Source organism: Argiope bruennichi, chromosome 9, assembly GCF_947563725.1.
Source record: "Argiope bruennichi chromosome 9, qqArgBrue1.1, whole genome shotgun sequence".
Lineage (NCBI taxonomy): Eukaryota > Metazoa > Arthropoda > Arachnida > Araneae > Araneidae > Argiope > Argiope bruennichi.
This window is the reverse complement of record NC_079159.1, coordinates 18,975,752-18,995,962: the sequence shown is the minus strand read 5'-3', so window position 1 is coordinate 18,995,962 and position 20,211 is coordinate 18,975,752. Positions and strand designations below refer to the sequence as shown.

The 20,211-nt window shown below is 26.3% G+C and overlaps 3 protein-coding genes across 3 annotated transcripts; all 3 read right to left on the bottom strand.

The window, feature by feature from the left end:
• LOC129984883 (histidine-rich glycoprotein-like) lies at positions 1 to 2,443 on the bottom strand. The gene is made up of 3 exons (XM_056094840.1): positions 2,432 to 2,443; positions 1,840 to 1,899; positions 1 to 396 (listed from the first exon to the last, which is right to left on the bottom strand). The coding sequence occupies exons 1-3, from the start codon at positions 2,441 to 2,443 to the stop codon at positions 1 to 3; spliced, it is 468 nt and encodes a 155-aa protein (XP_055950815.1).
• Positions 2,444 to 8,517: 6,074 nt separating this feature from the next.
• Positions 8,518 to 10,326, bottom strand: LOC129984882 (histidine-rich glycoprotein-like). The gene is made up of 3 exons (XM_056094839.1): positions 10,315 to 10,326; positions 9,910 to 9,960; positions 8,518 to 8,907 (listed from the first exon to the last, which is right to left on the bottom strand). Exons 1-3 carry the CDS (start codon positions 10,324 to 10,326, stop codon positions 8,518 to 8,520), a joined length of 453 nt encoding a protein of 150 aa, XP_055950814.1.
• A 6,035-nt stretch (positions 10,327 to 16,361) lies between these two features.
• LOC129984880 (uncharacterized histidine-rich protein DDB_G0274557-like) lies at positions 16,362 to 19,072 on the bottom strand. Its single transcript, XM_056094838.1, has 3 exons — positions 19,061 to 19,072; positions 17,731 to 17,790; positions 16,362 to 16,736 (listed from the first exon to the last, which is right to left on the bottom strand). The coding sequence occupies exons 1-3, from the start codon at positions 19,070 to 19,072 to the stop codon at positions 16,362 to 16,364; spliced, it is 447 nt and encodes a 148-aa protein (XP_055950813.1).
• Positions 19,073 to 20,211: the final 1,139 nt, after the last annotated feature.

The window sequence follows — 20,211 nt, the reverse complement described above, 5'->3', positions numbered from 1 at the left end:
TCAACCATGATGGTGTCCATGATGGGGATGATGACCATGGTGTTCTTGGTGATGATACACATGAGCATGTCCATGGTGATGATGACCATGATGTTCATGGTGGTGGTGACCGTGATGATGAGGCTCGTGATGGTGATGATGATGGGCATCAGAGTGGAGCTTAACATGGGCTGGATCCTGATTGGCGGTTCCTGGTTCGTTGGTCTTTACAGTGGCTCTGAATCCATGATGATCAGCTACATAGTGAACTTCTCTATGGATTCCTTTATGGTCGGTATAACCATAGCTTCCCTGAACATGATGTCCATCGCCATGTTCATGTCTGTGCTGAGATCCATGATGGTCTTTGATTTCGTAACCGAATTTGTAAGGTTGAGGGTGGTGGTGATGATGGTGCTATATGAAAGAAGACGGAATTAACTATATGTATTTTTCATATGGAAGGTATTAATTTTATATTCACAATGTTTTCTTTAATTGATTTGAGTAAAACTGAACAGAACAATTTTTGTTAGTGTTATTTTTCTTGATGATTTGAAGTGTTTTCTAAGAAAAAAATATTTATAATTTATAGAAAAACATCCATGTAATCAAACATTTTTCTGCATATTTTTGATTTGGAAATTTCAAAAATGATTTAACATTGCAGTTGAATGCAGCACTTTAATACTTTATATGATATATTTACCATTAAGGTATATTGATAATGGACAAAATGATTTTTAGTCAAAAATATGTAAAACTTATTATCAAATGTAAAAAAAATAATTTAGTAGTATCCATATATGAATACGATTGAAATTAAAGTCAGTTATGATGTAAAATGGCAGATAATTGTATAAATTGAAGTTTTCGAGAGGAGATATGAGAAAATAATCTACGTTTCCATTTTACTTGCTATTTACTTTTGATTTTTTTTCTCTATATGGCAAATATGTATGATATATTTATAAGGTGATATGATATGTTTAGTTTAGGAAATAATAGCGTAATAACTTTTTCTCCATTTTCAATTTTTCAATTTTTTCTTCTGAATGTAGAATTAAATATAAAAAATTATTTATATATCTATACATAGTATAAAATGAAGTTTCCTAAAAGCGTCTGTATGTTTGAAAGAGAAAAACTCGAGAAATATTTAACTGATACTGAAGACATTTTATAAGATCATTTTATAAAAGCATTCATAGAAGGTTTTAGTATATTGAAGTCATATCAAAATAAAAAAGAATTTTATTGCGTAAAACAGCAGTATCTGTGCTGTGAATATGTAATATTTTTACCTTTTTTTACAATCTAAATATTTCTGAATGTGTACTATAAAAATTGTTTTGTAGTTACTTTTGATGATTTCTAAATATATTTTTATGTTTGTTTGATTTTGCGTGGCATGCCCATGTCATATCGGGTGGTAGCTAGACTTAAGTCTAAAGCTAATTTTTCCTCTTGGATGCTATGCCACGGGCAACGCTGTGCGGGGACTGCTAGTAAAGAATATAAAGACTTTGTTTCTATTTAATAATGTTTGCATTTCAGAATTTGAAACTATTCAAAATTGGCAAAAGTTTTGAGAAATACTAGCGACTTCAATATTTATTGTTTTAGATACATACAAATAAGTAATGAATATCTAAATTAAATTCTAGATGATCATGAAATAATTAATAGCCCTCACTTTATTACAACCTAAAAATGTTTTATTAATTTTTAATTAATAAATTGTATGTGAGTGTGATTCCTATATTTTAGCTTGTAATCTCTCATTTTCTTATTTATTAACACATTTTTGATTAATATGCATAAAAAATGTCTAAAACATTATAATTTATGAATATATACCTCATGATGCCCATGGTGACTTGCATATGCTACAGCAGTTAAAGCAAGCACAAAAATAACCTAAAAAAATGTAAAAACATTATTTTTTTTTAAAGTACTTCAAAAGCAATTTTTTAAGCAGATTAAATATAAAATGAGTATGTATACACATTTCTTTCTAAAATAAAATTATTCTGTAGGAAATCAAAAAAATTCTTATACTATCAAGATAGAATACAAATAGTCTTTCTTTATTACAAGCACAGTTTCATGAATTGAATTTGTGAATTTCATGTTGCTTAAAATGGAAGCAAAGAATACAACTAACACTGTAAAGGACTTTCAAAGTTATCGAATATTGAAAATACTATAGAAATAAGAGTTCCTTCGAAAATTCTCATCAAATAATATTTTTAAGACTATATATGTAAATTTTTGAAGTTAGTCAGTGCACTTTGCATTGTATATTTATCTATAAATCTATAAGGAAATTGTAAATCTGTGAATAAGAATTTTCCACAATGTTACAATACAAAACTGTATTTGTAAATCTATGAATAATAAGTTTCTATAATGTTCAAGTACAAAACTATATTTGTAAATATATAATTACCTTTGCGATCATAATGGAAATTTAGAATTTGGCGATATATCGAGGAGAAATGCGCTAGCAAACTTAAGTTGCAAGAGAATGAAAGTAATGATACTGTACAGTTCTGACAGAAACTTATATACCTGAAACCCTTCTGGAGTCGCATGGCACGAAAAGCATCGATTAAGGTTTTTAAGGTCATTTGCTTAATATATCAAATATCTCGGGTCAAATGACACGTGTTCACCTTAAAAGAAACGCTAAATTTAGTCAAGCATTTAAAGTAATTGCACTTGCATTAAGAGTAATTTTCAGTTGCTGAAAACTCTAAAATAAGCGTAATAAATAATATCACTCAATATTTAACATAGTTTTTAAAGATGGATTTTCATCACAGAAGTTGCTAGGTAATTTAATTATAATCTACTTTTCAAGTTTCTTTATTATCATTTGAAAATCCTTTCATTAACAACCTGTAAAATAATAATGAACACATTATTAATTTCCATGGAAGTTTTCGTCTGTAAAATGCAAATTAAGTTAACATTTTTTTCTAAGAAGTATATATAATTAATATAAACGTATTGACCTTAGAGGTATAATAATTAATATATTTCTTAGGTAAAATTAATTAATATATAAACGTATTTTTTATATTAATATTTATTATATTATATATTTTATATATACTAATTATTTTATTTTCATTTTTATCTATTAATTATTTATATTTTATTATATATTATTAAGGTACGTGGATATTCCAATCATTTTCAACTATCGGTCACAATTTCTTTAATTATAAAACTGTAGACTTAAACTGACAATCAGTCCGTTAGTGGTGATATTACATGATTTTTCAAAGCAATCAGTTATTCAAAGCAGCGCCGTTTATAAATGCTGTAACTGCCTTATAAGCCGTGATAGGAGAAAATTTTTTATACAAAATATAGAGATATAGAAATTACAGAGTGATTTGTATGCGTACATAAAAATTGCTTTTAGTGACTTATCTTAGTCAGACAAGCAGATTGCCTGCGGCAAGTCATTTACGCCAGCCAGTGAAACATGCTCGCAGTCCCCGATGTGGTTTGATGTATGATCTACATGCGTCTATTTAAATCTTAAAACTTATCTTTGCATCACGGTTTCAGTGAAATGCCTATCAATCTCTCTTAACATGACCTTTGTTTATAATAGGGAACAAACTGACTTAAAATGGGCTATTTCAAGGCGGTTTCATACGTACTTAAGGAAATTTGCATTGAGAAATTCATACTTACAAAAAAACCCTTTTAAATTTGCTGTGTTATTACTATAATTTCTGTATAAAAATCCATTTTTTGTATAGAAATTATAGTAATTTGAAAGGGGTAAAAATGGTGTGAATAAGTGTAGTATGTTATGAAATACACAAATTAAATCAAAAGGATATTAAAGGATCTTTTCTGAAAAGTATATTTTTAATAATTTTACCAAAGCTATATTAGCAAATATTATTAGAAAATTATGAATGTAATATTGGATACATTACATTCATAATATGTAATATATTAAATTTATATTTGTCTAGTGTATTTTGGAGAAAACGATTAGATTGCAGATGATTTTAAATTAAGTCGTGTGATTACCAGCTTCAATCGTCCATTTATCTTTTAATAATTTTAATTTAAAATGAATCGATTTAAATTTAAAATAATTAAACAATAGTGAAAATATCTGATAATTTTAAAATATATAATCATTCCTACATTAAACTTATTTTCTTCGTAGCTAAGAAGAAAGAAGTTGAATTTTTATTATATTTTTTGGTAGACAGTGATAGATGTGGTGTATGCTATATTTATCCTGCTTTTGGTAAATGTGACAAAATGATGCTTTAGTGAAGAAATATTTGAGATTTTGATTTGTTGAAAGTGATCAAATAAGATTTTTTTACCATGTTGACAGTAATCAAATAAGATTCTTAACTATGTTTGCAGTAATCAAATAAAAAATTATTTCTTACTTTGATAGTAATCAAATAAATCTTTCGTATGTAAACGAGCAACAAATATTAATTAAAATGTGAATAAAATATGATATGCATGAGCATTTTTACTGTTTTCATATACTTCTGAAAATGAATAATGAATTTTAACTTTATTAGAAAGATCAAAGAATAATCATTCGGAAATTCATTAAACATTTTTTAGCTCATTTAAATCTTTTTTCTTCTCAATTTTCGATTCTTATTTAAATTATGTGACATTCTAAAATTAGTGATATATTATCACTTGACTACTGATTCCAATGCAAAAATAATATTCACTGGATAAAAAAATTCAAAAACATTACAATAGATAAATCGAGATAAATGAGAAAATAGAGTTAAAAATAATTGTTGACATAGATATCTACTTGCAAGTATTTAGATTCTAAAATGGCTTATTAAATGTGAGTTCGAAATTCGCTAAGTTTTCCAGTGAACAAATTGTTCTCTAACAAAACTATTTAATAAAAGTTAATAATTTGCTATAGTATTCTGCCTTTGGTAAATTAAATATTTTTGTAAAAGATCTTTATTTCCACCTTTTTAATAATTGCATGGAAATTAATATTTCTTATAAAACTATTTTCTCTTTCTTATAAAAGTCTCAACTTTTACCAAATTGATCTATCACAATTATAAATATTGTAATATTGTATAGAATTATAAAAGGAATTTAAAAATATTCAAACATCAAAATATTTTTAAATAACGTATTTAGTATTAAGTTTTAGGATGCAAGATATGCCTGACATTTGCTTCCTGAGCAGAAGAAATAGAACAATTTCAAATAATTTCAATTAGTCATGAAATACTGATTAATAAAGAAGTTTACAACAATTTTTGTCAGAATAAAATTATGCATTTTTTCCCTTTAAATTTGACAAACGTTGTCCATGTCGATTCATGTCGGTTGTCCGACATGAACCATATGTGATTCATGTCGGTTGTCCGACATGAATCAAATAAAAATTTAGAAACAATGTTTATTTGGATGTCAAAATGACTAAATGTCTTGGAAAATAAATTTTTGTTAGGATTTCAATTGGTGAGCAAATATATTTTATAACAAAATGTACACACAATTTGAATGAAATTCATTTTTAAATCGTTATTATTTTAATGATTTAATATTTACAAACAGATTACAACTAATTTTTGTATAAAAATATTCAGAATCATTTTTTTATTTAACTTCAATTATAGCAACAGTTCTGATGTATCAAATAATTCAGTTTCCAAGCTTTCTCAAGAGCTATTCATACATTCTTTAAAAAAAATTTAATTTTTTTTAAGAACGGATATAAAAATTATCGTATATTTATCATCAAAATTATAAATTTAATAATTTTGTTTCTGATAAATAACATTTAAATGTAGCACTACTTTTTAATTATTTTTTTACTTCATTTAACATGTTTGGCTGGATAAATTCCAATTTAATTTAATTCATTTTGTTGTACTTAATACAATGTTCTAATGTAAATTTTCGATTATTAGATCAAATATTTCTGAAAAGCTTTCAATGGACAATTTACTCTCATAATTATATATATAATATTCTCACAATTATTGATAATTATTCGTATAATTATATATAACTATGATTATATCTGCTTTCAAACATCTATTCATATCTGTAGTACTAAACTATGTGAAGAATAATAGCTTAAAAATTGAAATAATGAAATAATAATGTAATAATGAAATTTAAAGATTAATATAATAAATAAGTGAACACTTAAAAAGATGCTCTGTTACACAAGCATATAACCTTTATGTTGTTTTCATATCATTGAATCTTTATCAATCAAAAAGTATTTGTGTAGAACACTGAGTTGAGCTAATGTACATTTCCTGCTAATGTACATACATATAAATTGTATAAAAATCTTTATCATAAAATGTTACAATCTTGAGATAAATTTGATTTTTTTTATGCAATTCGAGTTTATTTTTACATTTTCGTATACGTTGTATAGAGTATATGTCATAAAAAATTATAATTCAAGATTTTGATGAATCTATACTTTGTAGATCACTCTCAGTTCGAAAAATATTTTTCGGAAAGTGTCCGCCCGTCTGTGACAAAGATAACTCAAAATCATTTTGCACTAGATGCATGAAATATGGAGTATGAATGTTATACCAAATTTGTAATTTCTATTAAATTTTTAGCAAATTACATTTATAATATGTCCATCCAGCTGCTCGAATATAAGCTAACTTAATAATTACAAAACGGAAAGAGCTATATAAATAAAATCCAGTACACAGATTTAACGTCTAAAATGTAGGCACTTTTCAAAGCTTGAGCCAAATCCGATGAAGGATTGACCATTTATTGACCATTTTTCCATAAACAATATGTATGATATAAAAAAACGGAGTTACTGGAATATAAAGGTATGGCATTTTGTGACTATATGTGTGGTTTGTCAAAATTTTGTTTCATTCAATTGGAAAACACAAATTCAATTTTTGGACACTATTTATCGCATGCCAGGAAGTAATCGTCAAAAAACTCGCCATGAATGATATTATAGATTGAATAAAAATGTTAAGTTCAAGCCAAAAGTTAATATTTCGTGACAATTGTAACACAATGCCATTCAAGGCATTCTCTGGGGTAGAACCTTTATTATAGAGTATTGGGGCTATCACTAGCTAGTTTTTGTTGAAAATAAATTCATATCTCTACCGATTAAGAACTTAGACAATGAGAAACTAACCGGTTATAAACTGTGTATTACATATGGAAATACCAGTAAGTTCTGTGCTCCAATTACAAATATTTTGAAACCGCTTCAAACTCATTTATTTTCGCTATATATTATATATGGATTTTCTTTAATTTTCTGCTTCTTTAGCCTATTTTTCATTATAAATTTGTTTTATATTTGAATCAAGATTGTTCTAATACTTAACTACTTATTATATCTTAGAATAAACATTTTTTATAGCACACGTGTGTAAATATTTTGCAAGCCGATATGGTACATGTTGAATTACTATCAATCATTTAATAAAAAGGAAGAAATAAAGTTAAAACATTTAATATTAATAATATTAAATATAATGCATCAGATGCGACATTAATTCTTATAAATTGATTGATTAAACTGATTATGTGAAAGGTAATTATTGATATTTTGGTATATTGTTAAAAATATTATGTGATTTAATTTCACCAATACTTATGAAAATAGTACTTTTCCAGGGAGACTTGCTACAAAATTCTAAACATATTTGAAATAACTTAAAATAAAACTTGAAGTATTCAAGAGAGAAAGGCATTTCTAACTGAATATTAATGTTAATACCATTAGTACTGAAAATACTAAAGGCTAATAGATGGTATTTTGTACATAATAATTTTATCATCCTCTAATTTAAAATTCTTATTTAAAAATTCTATCTTTTTAAAATATTTAAATATGTCTAAAAATATTGTTAGTTATTTTGTTTGAAATGAATTGCATTTCTTTCATTTTTAATGCATTCAAATATAGACACAAGTTATTTATTTCCTTATTTTTATTTATAATATTAATTCTAATAAATTTTACTATTACAAACTGAATATAAATGAGAAATTTTTATTTATTTTACTTCTTATCATATTTGCTGTAAATTATATTATCTTCCTTAATTAGAAATAAAATTGCAGGAATTTTTGTCCTTTCCAACTTAATTGTTATTTAACAATTTTATTAAATAACAATTATTTTACAAGTAGTTTTATCTTATTAGGTGATTATTTCCAATGATTTAAAGTTTAATTTCGTTTTACATTATTAATTTATAAAAAATGGTGTCATTGCAGAAATATTTTGAATTATTCGATCAGCCGTGTTATAAACGTTTTCCAAATTTAATAATTCTTCGTTTTTACTCAATTTTAATTCGTACATCTTTTCTGCGTTTAAAATTTTCTAAGGGAAGTCGAAACACAATTATTAAAACGAATATTTTATTCTTGAAACGAAATGCTATTTTTTTGTATAATGAGATATAAAGTAAAGACAATAAACAGTGAAGAGTTCATCCATTCTTTATTTCAAAAATATTTCATCATTTAACCGTGATGGTGTCCGTAGTGTTGGTGATGTCCATGATGTTCTTGATGATGATATACGTGAGCATGCCCGTGGTGATGATGACCATGATGTTGATGACCATGGTGGTGGGGTTCATGATGATGGTGAAAATAATGGGCATTAGAATGTAATTTAACATGAGCAGGATCTTGATTGGCAGTTCCTGGTTCGTTAGTCTTAACAGTGGCTCTGAATCCATGATGATCAGCTACGTAGTGGACTTCTCTGTGGATACCTCTGTGGTCAGTGAAACCATAGCTTCCCTGAACATGATGGCCATTGCCATGTTCATGTCTGTGTTGAGATCCGTGGTGATCCTTGATTTCGTAGCCAAATTTGTAGGGCTGAGAATGATGATGATGATGGTGCTGTAAAGTTATGGAAAACATCATTGAAAGATCGTAAGTGATAGAAATCCAGTCAATATTTTTATTACGATAAAGGGTAGAGAACAAATGTAATGTATAAAAGAATCAGAAATTTATATACTTTTTAAATCTGTTTTTATTGTCTATTTACTAAGTTGAATGTTGAAATTTTTATAACCCCTAATAAGCAATTTAAACCTTAACTATAGAATCTTGCCAGTGATCAAGTTCCAATGAGCATTGTAAATCTTAAAAATAAAAATTCAAAACAATTCTTTAAAATCGTCCTTCATTCAGAGGAGTCGATGATGTTTTTAGGCACCAAAATGGAATTGATTTTAAAATAATAATAGAAGTTTTCTAAAAGCAACTTTTCAATGCTTACTATTGCCTAATATTGCTTAAAAATTAGGTGCATAGCATTTTAAGTAGAAATCTATTTGTTACCGACAGAAGAAAAATGTTTTTGACGTAAATGAATAAAGTGTTGAACAGAAGAGCTGATGAGATCGAGAGAGAATTGTACCGATGAAAAGTAAACTGTAAACGGATAAATGAGATTGTTTCGATAACTATATTTAATCAATTGAAAATTTCCACTCTAAAGTAATGAATTTTCACCTTTAATGATAACGAAATTTTCATATCTATTAGAAATGAAATTTTTTCTTTTTCTTTTTAATTTTAGTAAAAATAATGCATATTAACTTATGGTAAAGTAATTACCATTTTACCTAAATATATCTTCTATAAAGTAAAATGATAGAAACCGTATTCCAATTGATCTAAAATGTACTATGTACCTATTCACTTTTTTACGTTATATAATAAAGAAAAAACGTTATCGTTATAATTCTAAATCATATAACAGAATTTGTAACGTTTAATAATTATTCTGAGGTATATTTCAACAAAATATTCCTACAATCTATTATACTAATATTTTTAAAATTTCGTATTACATTCCAAATCCAAAATATTTTGAATATTTAAAGAAGATACCTCGTGATGACTGCCATAGACAATTGCAATTAGCGCTATCAGGAAAAAAGCCTAGAAAATAATATAACAAATTTATTAAAATAAAATATAATTCTAATAATCTAATCTAATAATTCTATAATTTCTAAAAATTCTTGTTGTTTATTTATATGTTATCTTACTTCAAATTGTATAAAATACATTTTATAAAATTTCATTAAGGTTTCAAAAATGATGTAACGTTATAAAAATATTAGTTTTCTTTTTCTTTTTTAGTTGAATATTCATTTCATTTTAGATGAAAATGAATTTTTTTAAACCATATGGAAATTATAACTATATGCATAATCATTTACATAATTCACGAAATTATCATATATGAATTTAAAAAATATATATAGCCCAAAAAGTTAGTAAAATGCTTACCTTGCTGATCATGTTGTATTTTCGAAAATGGAAATATTTTCTACAAACAATTATTCAATTTTAAAAAATTGATATCTAACAATTTCGGCAACAATATTTATATACGCGAAACGGAAATAGAAGAGAAAGGTACTAAAGCTTTTAAGGTCAAAAATGTAACACATTAGTCGGACTGGGTCATTATCACGCCGGTTCTTCTAGAAAGGAGTGTTAGATTTAGTCAAGCATTTAAGGTAATTGCTCTCTGTTAGTAAAAAAAATAATAGGAAGTATTTGAAAATAGGAAACTATAAAAAAAATATTTTATTAGTATTTTTGTTGTTCCGATAAATAAATGCGTAAATGTTCCATTTATGAATATGCTTATCACCATTAGTTTCTAATGTTACATAATGTTTAAAAATTTTCAAGTCATTAAAATACACACTTTATTATTTTATAAATTTTTATAAATGGTGTTTAAAATGTGTAATGTATATTTAAAAAATTTCTATGCAAGTTTAGCTGTTTATAAATTCAATATTGTACAGAATTTTACAATATCAATATGTATTTACTATTTACAACATAATTGAAATAAATCTTATCATTTTGATTATATTTAATGCTTAGGAAATAATTTTTATTTTATTTGCTTTTTTTGATTACATAAAATGGAACAAAATTATTTGAAACTCATTGTAAAAGTTCCATTATTATTCGTTATGATTTGGTGAGAAATGTTTTAATTATATCAGATATATCTAAAGACTATATACCTTAAATATGTTTAAAATAGGGAAGACTACGATAAAAAGAGAGAATAATAACTGTTGACACTATAAACAATGTTACAATAAAAGTTTTGAATAAATATAAGAATTAAAACATAAAATAATTATCTTGATATAGAATAAAAATATCAGTTTTTAACATTATTTATTGCATTTAATTAAACCTTTTCACTAATCCCAAAATGATCAATCTATTAACTTTGTTTTCTAAAAAAATAGCAAAATTGATTTTATGCGCCATTTTTATTTTAATTTTTCAATTCTTTGATTAATGTTTATGAAAACAGTATTTCAGTATTTAAAAAGAATTTAACTAACGCACAAACTATAAAAGAAAAGTAGTAGTTTAGTTAATAAAAAGCATATATTTAAGTCAGAGATTAAATTACTATGTATATTCAAGTTTAATAAAATAATATATCGATGAATGAAAAATCTTTTCTCTTCCTCCTATATCTCACGAATCATAAAAAGTATTATTTTAAAAATTAACTTTTGTTACTAATTCAAATTGAAATTTTTAGATAAGATTGACTTATATGCGGGGTGATCAATAAAATCATTTCCAGCCTTTTAAATTAAAAACAGTATCTCGTTTAGCTAGGAAAATAACTTGCGCCTATAGTAAAGTGCTTTGCTTTGTTTATAGAGATAGGTTACATAAAAATATCTGTAAAACTGGTGGAGATATTTGCACTTAAAATTATTAACTTTCAGAACTTAAAAAAAAGAGTTCATCTTAAAGTTGAAAAATGTATGCTCGCGAACTTGCTGAACTTTGAAAAACAGTATGCTAGCGTCAGAGAATGCATTTTTTAATTTTCTAGATGTTGATCGTCTCGATGTTAATATAATTGCTGTAACACTTCATGAGCTTCTCAAATACTCTATGGATGCCAGCTTTATTTTGTTGAAATAATCTCTTTTTTATTAATTTTGCAATCTTCAGTTTAGATTGATTATTCGTGCACTAACCTGAGAGTAACCAAAGCCAAAATACCAATTACTTTATCAAAACAAGACAAAATATATATTTTATTAAAATAAGACAAAATATCAATTACTTTAAGAAATTAAGCCAAAATATCAGTGTATATATTTTCACCCACCCCGTTCCTTTCCAGAATAATAAAGTCTCTATAGTTTGCAATCATTAAACCATTTTGTAAACACATTCCTAGATGAGTGCCAGAAATCAGGAAAGTTATGTTTATATTCATCTGTTACTTGCGATAAAATATTCTCAAAGAAAGCACACAATTCGAGCAAAGAATTTTATTTTCTTGTTCGGCATTCCAGTACTTCTCTGAGGTATCTTAAATTTTTAGTTTCTCAACTTTTCTTCCCTTCTTCATAATGTCTAAGTTACAACTGTCAAACAATAAAAGAGACCATTATAATGCACACCTATGTCTTAGGAGTTTTGATGCTCTATTGGATGATGTATTTCTAAATAAGTATTTCATATCACATTTTTTTCTGTAGTAAATACCTTTGCGTTTCTAACATAAATACTTTGATCTAAATTTATGATTATCTCTCTAAATTTAAAAATAAGCATATTTTTACAAATTTTGTGGATGAAAAACAGGACCTCTGTGTATGCATAGATAAATTTAAAATATTTTACTAATTGTTACTTTTAGGGGGTCTAAGAAAATTTTATTTTTAAACTTTTTACTATCGATTTCCATAGCGGGTTTTCATACAATTGCTCAATTTATTTAATGAGATTTTGGAACAAGAAATATATGTCTGTAATCAATATTCAGAAAAATGCTATGTGTTCCACTATTTTTTTGGATTACACATTCATAGAAATCAATAACTGGGACATTCATTGATTTCAATGAAAAACAGAAATACCAAATCTCTATTGAAATATTTAAAATAATAAGTATGTTAAATTTTCACATTCAAGATCATGATGTATATTTAAAAATGAAAATATTTAATCGAAACAATGTATTTGAAATGATAATGTTTAGTCAAAAAAAATGTATTTAAATAAGAGAATATTTCAACGGAACAATGTATTCAATATGATCGATCCAATGTCAAAAATGAGGTGCTTGACAGTTTCAAAAACAAAATGCATATTTGAGAAGCTAAAATGAGAGAGAAAGAAAGGTAGTAACAGCACCAAATGAAGGCTTTAGAGCAAAAAGAAATGTAACAAATTTCACTAGGTCATTATCAAGCCGGTTTTCTAGAAGAAAATAAGAGATTTAGTCAAGCATTTAAGGTAATTTCTCTCGCTTAGTGAAGAAACTGATTTCCTTAATCGGAAGTATTTTTTAAAATAGCAAATTATTTCCAAATATTTTAAAGATATGTTTCGCTTCACTGATATATGAATCTGAGCATGCATTAATTTAGAATGCGATTATTAATTATTTTGATCTCTAAATTTATATATCAATAATATTTTAGAGATTGATAATATATTTCGAAAATAAAAATAGAAAACAAAGAATGTTAAGGAACACTTAAATAAGTGTTATTGAGTTTTTAATAGAATGTAACATCTTAGAGCAAATAATAAATGCCATATCTAAAATTTTATGCAAAAAATATACACTAAGTATGACTATATAACGGATTTAAAAATAATTATGAAATAAAGATGTATTTTAGAATAAAGTAATATTGCAAATAATGTATTTAATTGTACATTATATTGTCTTGTACCATTTTGTACTTCTTTGTTTTGTAGTTTAAGAAGTACACAATTTTGAACTTCTACAAAATTGTGAATTCAGTTTTTTTTTCCTTAATCTATTCTCACTAAATATAGTCATTAAAATATTTTATCTATAGGGTTGATCAGGATTAATTGTTACATTTTTTGGAAAAAAATACTATTTTTAAATGCATTTGAGATTCCTTAATTATAATTACTTGAATATATATTATCTCTTCGTTCGAATTTTTAAAAATATAATGTTGATTTTAGCAAGAAAAATATTTTTTCGAAACTTGACGACTGTTGCAAATGTTATTATTTGGAGCAAGTTGCAACAGATGTGTGGGGAGGGTCTAATTAAAACAACAAAAATAAAAATATTTATAACTATTTTTTTCACCATTATTTCATTAATGAGAGTAAGTAAAGATAATGTACTTGGCAATTATCGCTTGGCGGAGGATTAATAAATGATATCAAATGTTTTACAATAAAAGGTATAAATATTTAATAATAAACGTAAAAGCCATTCTGCCCCAATTAGCGCAAGCAAGCAAGAATAAATCATTTTGCTAGTCCATGGCTTTTGATCATTTTGAATCATTTTTTTATAGCGCAAGTCTAAATTATTGGTGATCACATTGCTTTTTCATCATTTTTAATTATTTGCCACAATTAGTAATTGGTAAATCATTGAAGTATCTGAACATTTTGAAATATATTCCTTTTTTCAAAATAGGTTTTGTTTTTCAATATGTTCAATTCTTTTAACAAACAATACATACTAATGACTTATTCTCCAATAGTAAATATCATGTCCAAATCGGCTCATGGACACAGTAGTTTTACCGTGGATTCGATTCATCCTGTGATTCGATTCATTCATTTACTGTGGATTCATACGTACATTCGATTCGTTCAAATAATTCACATTCACTTAACCTGCCATAATCCAATATCAAATAACTAAGGGGTAAAATAAGACTTTCCATATGATTAGATGTACCCATTGCAGTGGGTTAGACGTTCTCATAAAAAAATTAATGAATGAATTCATATGAGCAAGTGCAGACCGTGGTGACTTGTTGGTACAGTCTTGTCTTAGGGAACTGAGTGTTACAGGTTCGAGACCTGATTCCACCGAGGAACCGTTGTGTACACGGGTGTTAAATCGTGTGAGTAATTAAGTGTGTGTTAAATCCGTCGGGGTTAAATGTCCTTCCACTGGTGAGGTGTGGAAGTTGCCAGCTCTGGTGTCGTCCTCGTCATTTGACCGTGGTTCAAAATTATGAGGTTCGTCCCAAAACAGCCCTTGTGTTATTTTAAAATGGAACTTTAATCTAACTAAACTAGACAAAACATCAGGTGAACGTGTCTGAATATTTAAAAGAACATGACATCGAAAAGTTTTGTTTTGCTCTGTGAATTCTGGTAATATATCATCTTTTTACCGGGATGTCTCCAACAAAAATGCAAAAATTCATTTTGGCAAATCGAGCAGTTATTTTATAAGATGCAATCTTATTTAAGAACAGTTAAATACTACACTGACCAGCAAGCCAATGGAACCAGGGCATACAAAGGAAAAAAGTAGAAGAAATAAGAAAGAAATTTCACTCTTTTCGTTTCCACCATTAATTTCATAAAGGTTGTAGCTATTAGGTTGAAGAAAGGTAAAAGATGATATAATCCCCGACAGATTTCTAATAAGTTGTCATATGTTAAGACTAAATATTTAATAAACTTGAACTATTGATCCTGTTAAAAACCTTTACACAGCAATATTGCATATTATAATGGGCCGATAATTTTCCTGAGATTAATCGCGATTTCAGTTGTTTGAAAATGAAAATTTCTACTTTCCAATCATTTCCACTTTATTGAGATGGATAGCGCAGCTATGAATTAACCAGAAATACAAATGAATATGTTTATTATGAATTTCAGGATTTTGCTATGAAACTATTTGAGAGGAAAACCCTCTCAAAATAAGAGACGATAATATGAAATCCTTGTATTCCAATTTTTAGTAGAAAAAATTAATTTAATATTTGTTTTCGTCTTTTTTCATAATCTTAAGAAAAAGTTTTTTCCAATGAAATTCAGTTTATAATTCTCATTTTATAAAATTAATATGTTTATAAAATTTTAATTATCTCATTAAGTTATTTATGAATTTTTCCTCATTTTCTGACATATTTTAAATATTTCTTTTTTGGAGTAAAACTCAATGATTTGCTATCAAATATTTAATAGCAAGTTAATTATATCTATTCCGTTAAAAGGAAACGATTGAAAATGTTAAACAGATGTTGAAAATGTGTATGTTTCAGTGATATTTCAAATGTATTCGCATGAATGAAAAAAATAAATTCTTCTTAAGCTTCAAACAAGCTATGTAAGATTCTTGATACATTTAAATATTTAAAAAGTCAAAAACGTAGCTTGGAAGAAAAATATTATGAGATAAAAATATTCATTCAATAAGATGCTTTTATTTATACAATGAAAATAATCGCAGTAAGTGAATTTGGCAAATACAGGCTGATCCTGAAAAGAATCATTAAACATATAAAATTATAAATAAATTAGCCATGATGGTGTCCTTGGTGGTGATAAACTTTAGCATGCCCGTGGTGATGATGGCCATGATGATGATGCTCTTGGTGATGATGGCCATGATGATGGGGTTCATGGTGGTGGTGAGCATGATGAGCGTCGGAATGGAGCTTAACGTGAGCTGGATCTTGATTGGCAGTTCCAGGCTCATTAGTCTTTACGGTGGCTCTGAATCCCTGTTTGTCAGCTACGTAGTGGACTTCTCTGTGGATACCTCTGTGGTCTGTGAATCCATAGCTTCCCTGAACATGATGGCCATCGCCATGTTCATGTCTGTGTTGAGATCCATGATGATCCTTGATCTCGTAGCCGAATTTGTAGGGTTGTGGATGGTGATGATGGTGCTAGAAAATAATAAAATATTTTAATACATATTTAAGGATAAAGAGGGAAAAATTAAATCCCCTTTAAAATTAAAAAAAGGGAGAAATGACAAATATATATAAAATGGGGAAGAAGATCAACAAATAATTTCAAATGTGTAAAAAGGCTCATTGTTTTGAAATAATTTTGCCTTATTTTGGACAAAATTATAGATAAAAGGAAATAACTAAAAATATTCTAAAATTTTTTGATAATTCACACAAAAATAAAATACGCTTACTAAGCAGTAATGTTTTTTTTAATTATTATAATAAATGCTTTAGAAATGTCAATATTTTAAGAAAGGATCTGCTTCAAGTCGAAAATATTCGTCTTTTGTAAAACTGACTAACTTTTGAATTTTCTAATAATTCTTTTAGTTATTATAGTATACTATTTTTAATTCTACAATTTTGGAAAATTACTGCTGCTATTTTAATATATTCTGTATAAAAACCTAAATGAATTTGGAACTTTCTATTTTCTAGGTGTAGCAATTTTAATATTGCTTACTAAGCAAATAAGTCGTTTCTTAGGGAAAAAAATCTTTCATTATTTGCATGTAAAAAAGAAGAAATGATTACTGTAAAAAGTTATTAATTCATTTCTATTTATCATATTGATGACTGCCGTTTTGATTATAATTTCTCGCAGTGTAAAATTCATGCTAAATATCAATCACCTAGTCAGATTATGCTCGAAAATTGATTTTGAAAAAGAAAAAATATATTTTTGAAACTATCAATAATTTTGGAAATTAACCCTGAAATCATGAGGAAATGCTAAAATTTGGAATATATGATGATGTTTCATTATTCTAATCCTTTTCTTACACATAATATCTTTTTTTAAACTAAATTTATGCTTGTATTTCTGTAATTATAAATAGAAATGTGTTTAGTTATATTACTTTTCTGTCTAAAATGATAACAAATTTCCTTTGTTTTTGAATGGTATTTTAGAATATACTCATACCTCATGATGATCATGGTGACTAGCATAGGCAACAGCACTCAGTGCAGCTAGGAATACAACCTGGGAAAAAACAGTTGTGCATTATGGTCTTGTTGACGAACACAAATTCTAAAATTTCTAATTTTAATTATCAGTGAAAATAATTGAAAAATTTAACTTTTTTCATTGATTCTCTTTCAAGAATTTATGTTGCACAATATTCAGACTGTTTTCGATTCATTGAAACATTATCATTGTAACTGGTTTGGATCGTTAATCATTTTTTGAATTTTAACGGGTTCATTTTAATTTGTTCATAGCAATCTGGTCATAATTATTAATTTCCAATAACCTAAAAGTTTTTATATATATATATATTGCGCATTTATTGTAAATGATTACGTACTATGCCAACATTTTTCAAAGTTATATTAATAAAATGCTCTGTTTGGATCAAAATTCAGCATTGAAAGTCAACTTCCAAATGTGATTATTATTTTTTGATTATTTTTTTATCTTTTCAAATCTTCAGCGCAATAATTCAGTATTATTTCAAATGAGTCCATGTCTAACACATTTAGTATTAGATTAGTTAAGATTTAGAATTAATGAGAAATATTGCATTTTATCTGAATACTTTTAACATTTTACTACTTTCAAGCAATTTTCCTCAAATGTTTTATATGTAAGGAATATAAGTCATTAGGGTAGCTTTAAAGTATTGTCGTGAATCCTTAATTTCGATATAGAATATTTTTTTCGATTTTAATGTTTCTCGTGATTGCTTGGATTCAATTATTTTTTAAATTGTAAATAAAAGATAAATAAAGAGAACATGTCTTTATTACCATGATTTATTACCTATTATATCATTATTAACTTTATATTAATCAAACTGGTAACATAGGAAGTAAAGCGATAAGAATTGTATTTTATCGTTTTCATTTTTGATTTTTTCAATCTCTCAATACTTCGATTTAGTGTTACTTCATATATGCCAACATCAGAAGTTTAGCTTGATATATGCATCAGCAATTTATCGATTTTTTTAGATTAATTTTAGAAATAAAATACAAACATAATCCAAACAGCCAAATGTATTGATTACCAATCGTCTTTTATATGAATAAACAATATTCTGATATTCATTAAGAGGGAAAACGTTTCGAACACTATCCTTAGTTGAATATCATGGATTTCAGTTAGTTAAAGAAACAAAATATGCAATGATAAGAAAGAAAAATATGACGTAGCAATTATAGAATGCAAAAAACTAGTTGTATTTAAAAATCATAAACAAAAATTGTAAAGATTTAAGAAATTCTCATTACAATAAAGTAAAAATCATTACCTTTGCAATCATGGTGAATAGGAAAATTTTACAATGTATCTAAGGTGAAACTGTTGATTGATATTGATTGACAGTTGTGTTTGGAGGTATATATATCACAAAAGTAAAGCTGAAGTACAAGGTACACATAGCTTAAGTTGAATTATTTAAGGTCAGCAATTCAACATTTTTGGAGTAATAGGTCAATATCATTCCTGTTTCTTAGGAAGAATGGTATACTTAAGATTAGTGAAGCGTTAAAAGGTCTTTTTCTTACGACAAATAATATAAAAATACCTCATTTAACAAGAAAAACATATAAAGGAAATTTTAATAATTTAATTTGAAATTTATTAAATATCGCTTCTTCTAAAACTGTAAACATGAAAACAAATAAGTAAAAGAGCTTATTGAATTTTAAATCATTTATAAATTAATTTAAAGGTGTGGAAGCTGGCAATTAAATTAGTGTCATTGAAAACGAATTTTGTTATCTCTTTAAGACGATATATACATCGTTTGCTTGAAATAATTATTTCAAAATTTATTCATGAATAACCTCGATAAAACTTCGAAATTTTGCTAATTTTTGTCACTTAATCAAAAAAACTTCAAAAAGGAAATTTAATTAAGTAATTTCAAAGCTGAAATTAACTCTGTTGATATAGAAATGGACGTAAAATGGCAAGCTCAATTCCCATATCATTACCGTTTATTATCCAGGAGCAGTTTGTAATACACAAACAAACTGATAGACATATATTTTTCTTTTTAAATTACAGATTTTGTAAGGCAATTTAAAAAAAAATCAAGATTTTCAAAACCCAAAACTATAAAAATATTTAAAGAACATTAAAATAAAACCATTTTTATCCATACGACAAAGAATTTGAGAATTTAAACATATTTATAAGCAATAAATTAATTTGTATAAAAATAACCTTAATGTCCAAGCTTTCTCTCGAGCTAACATATATTTTAATTTATATTTATTTAAAATCTTTTTTGGCAATATAACTAAAAGAGAAACATTGTTTCAAATTGTTTGTAGAATTTAATGTAGGACGAAACGCAAGGGTTATAAATAGCAAATCTACACCGTAATATTCCGTGTTAAAAGATACAGAATATTATAAATTTCATCTACCGAAAAAAATAATATACTTACAAAT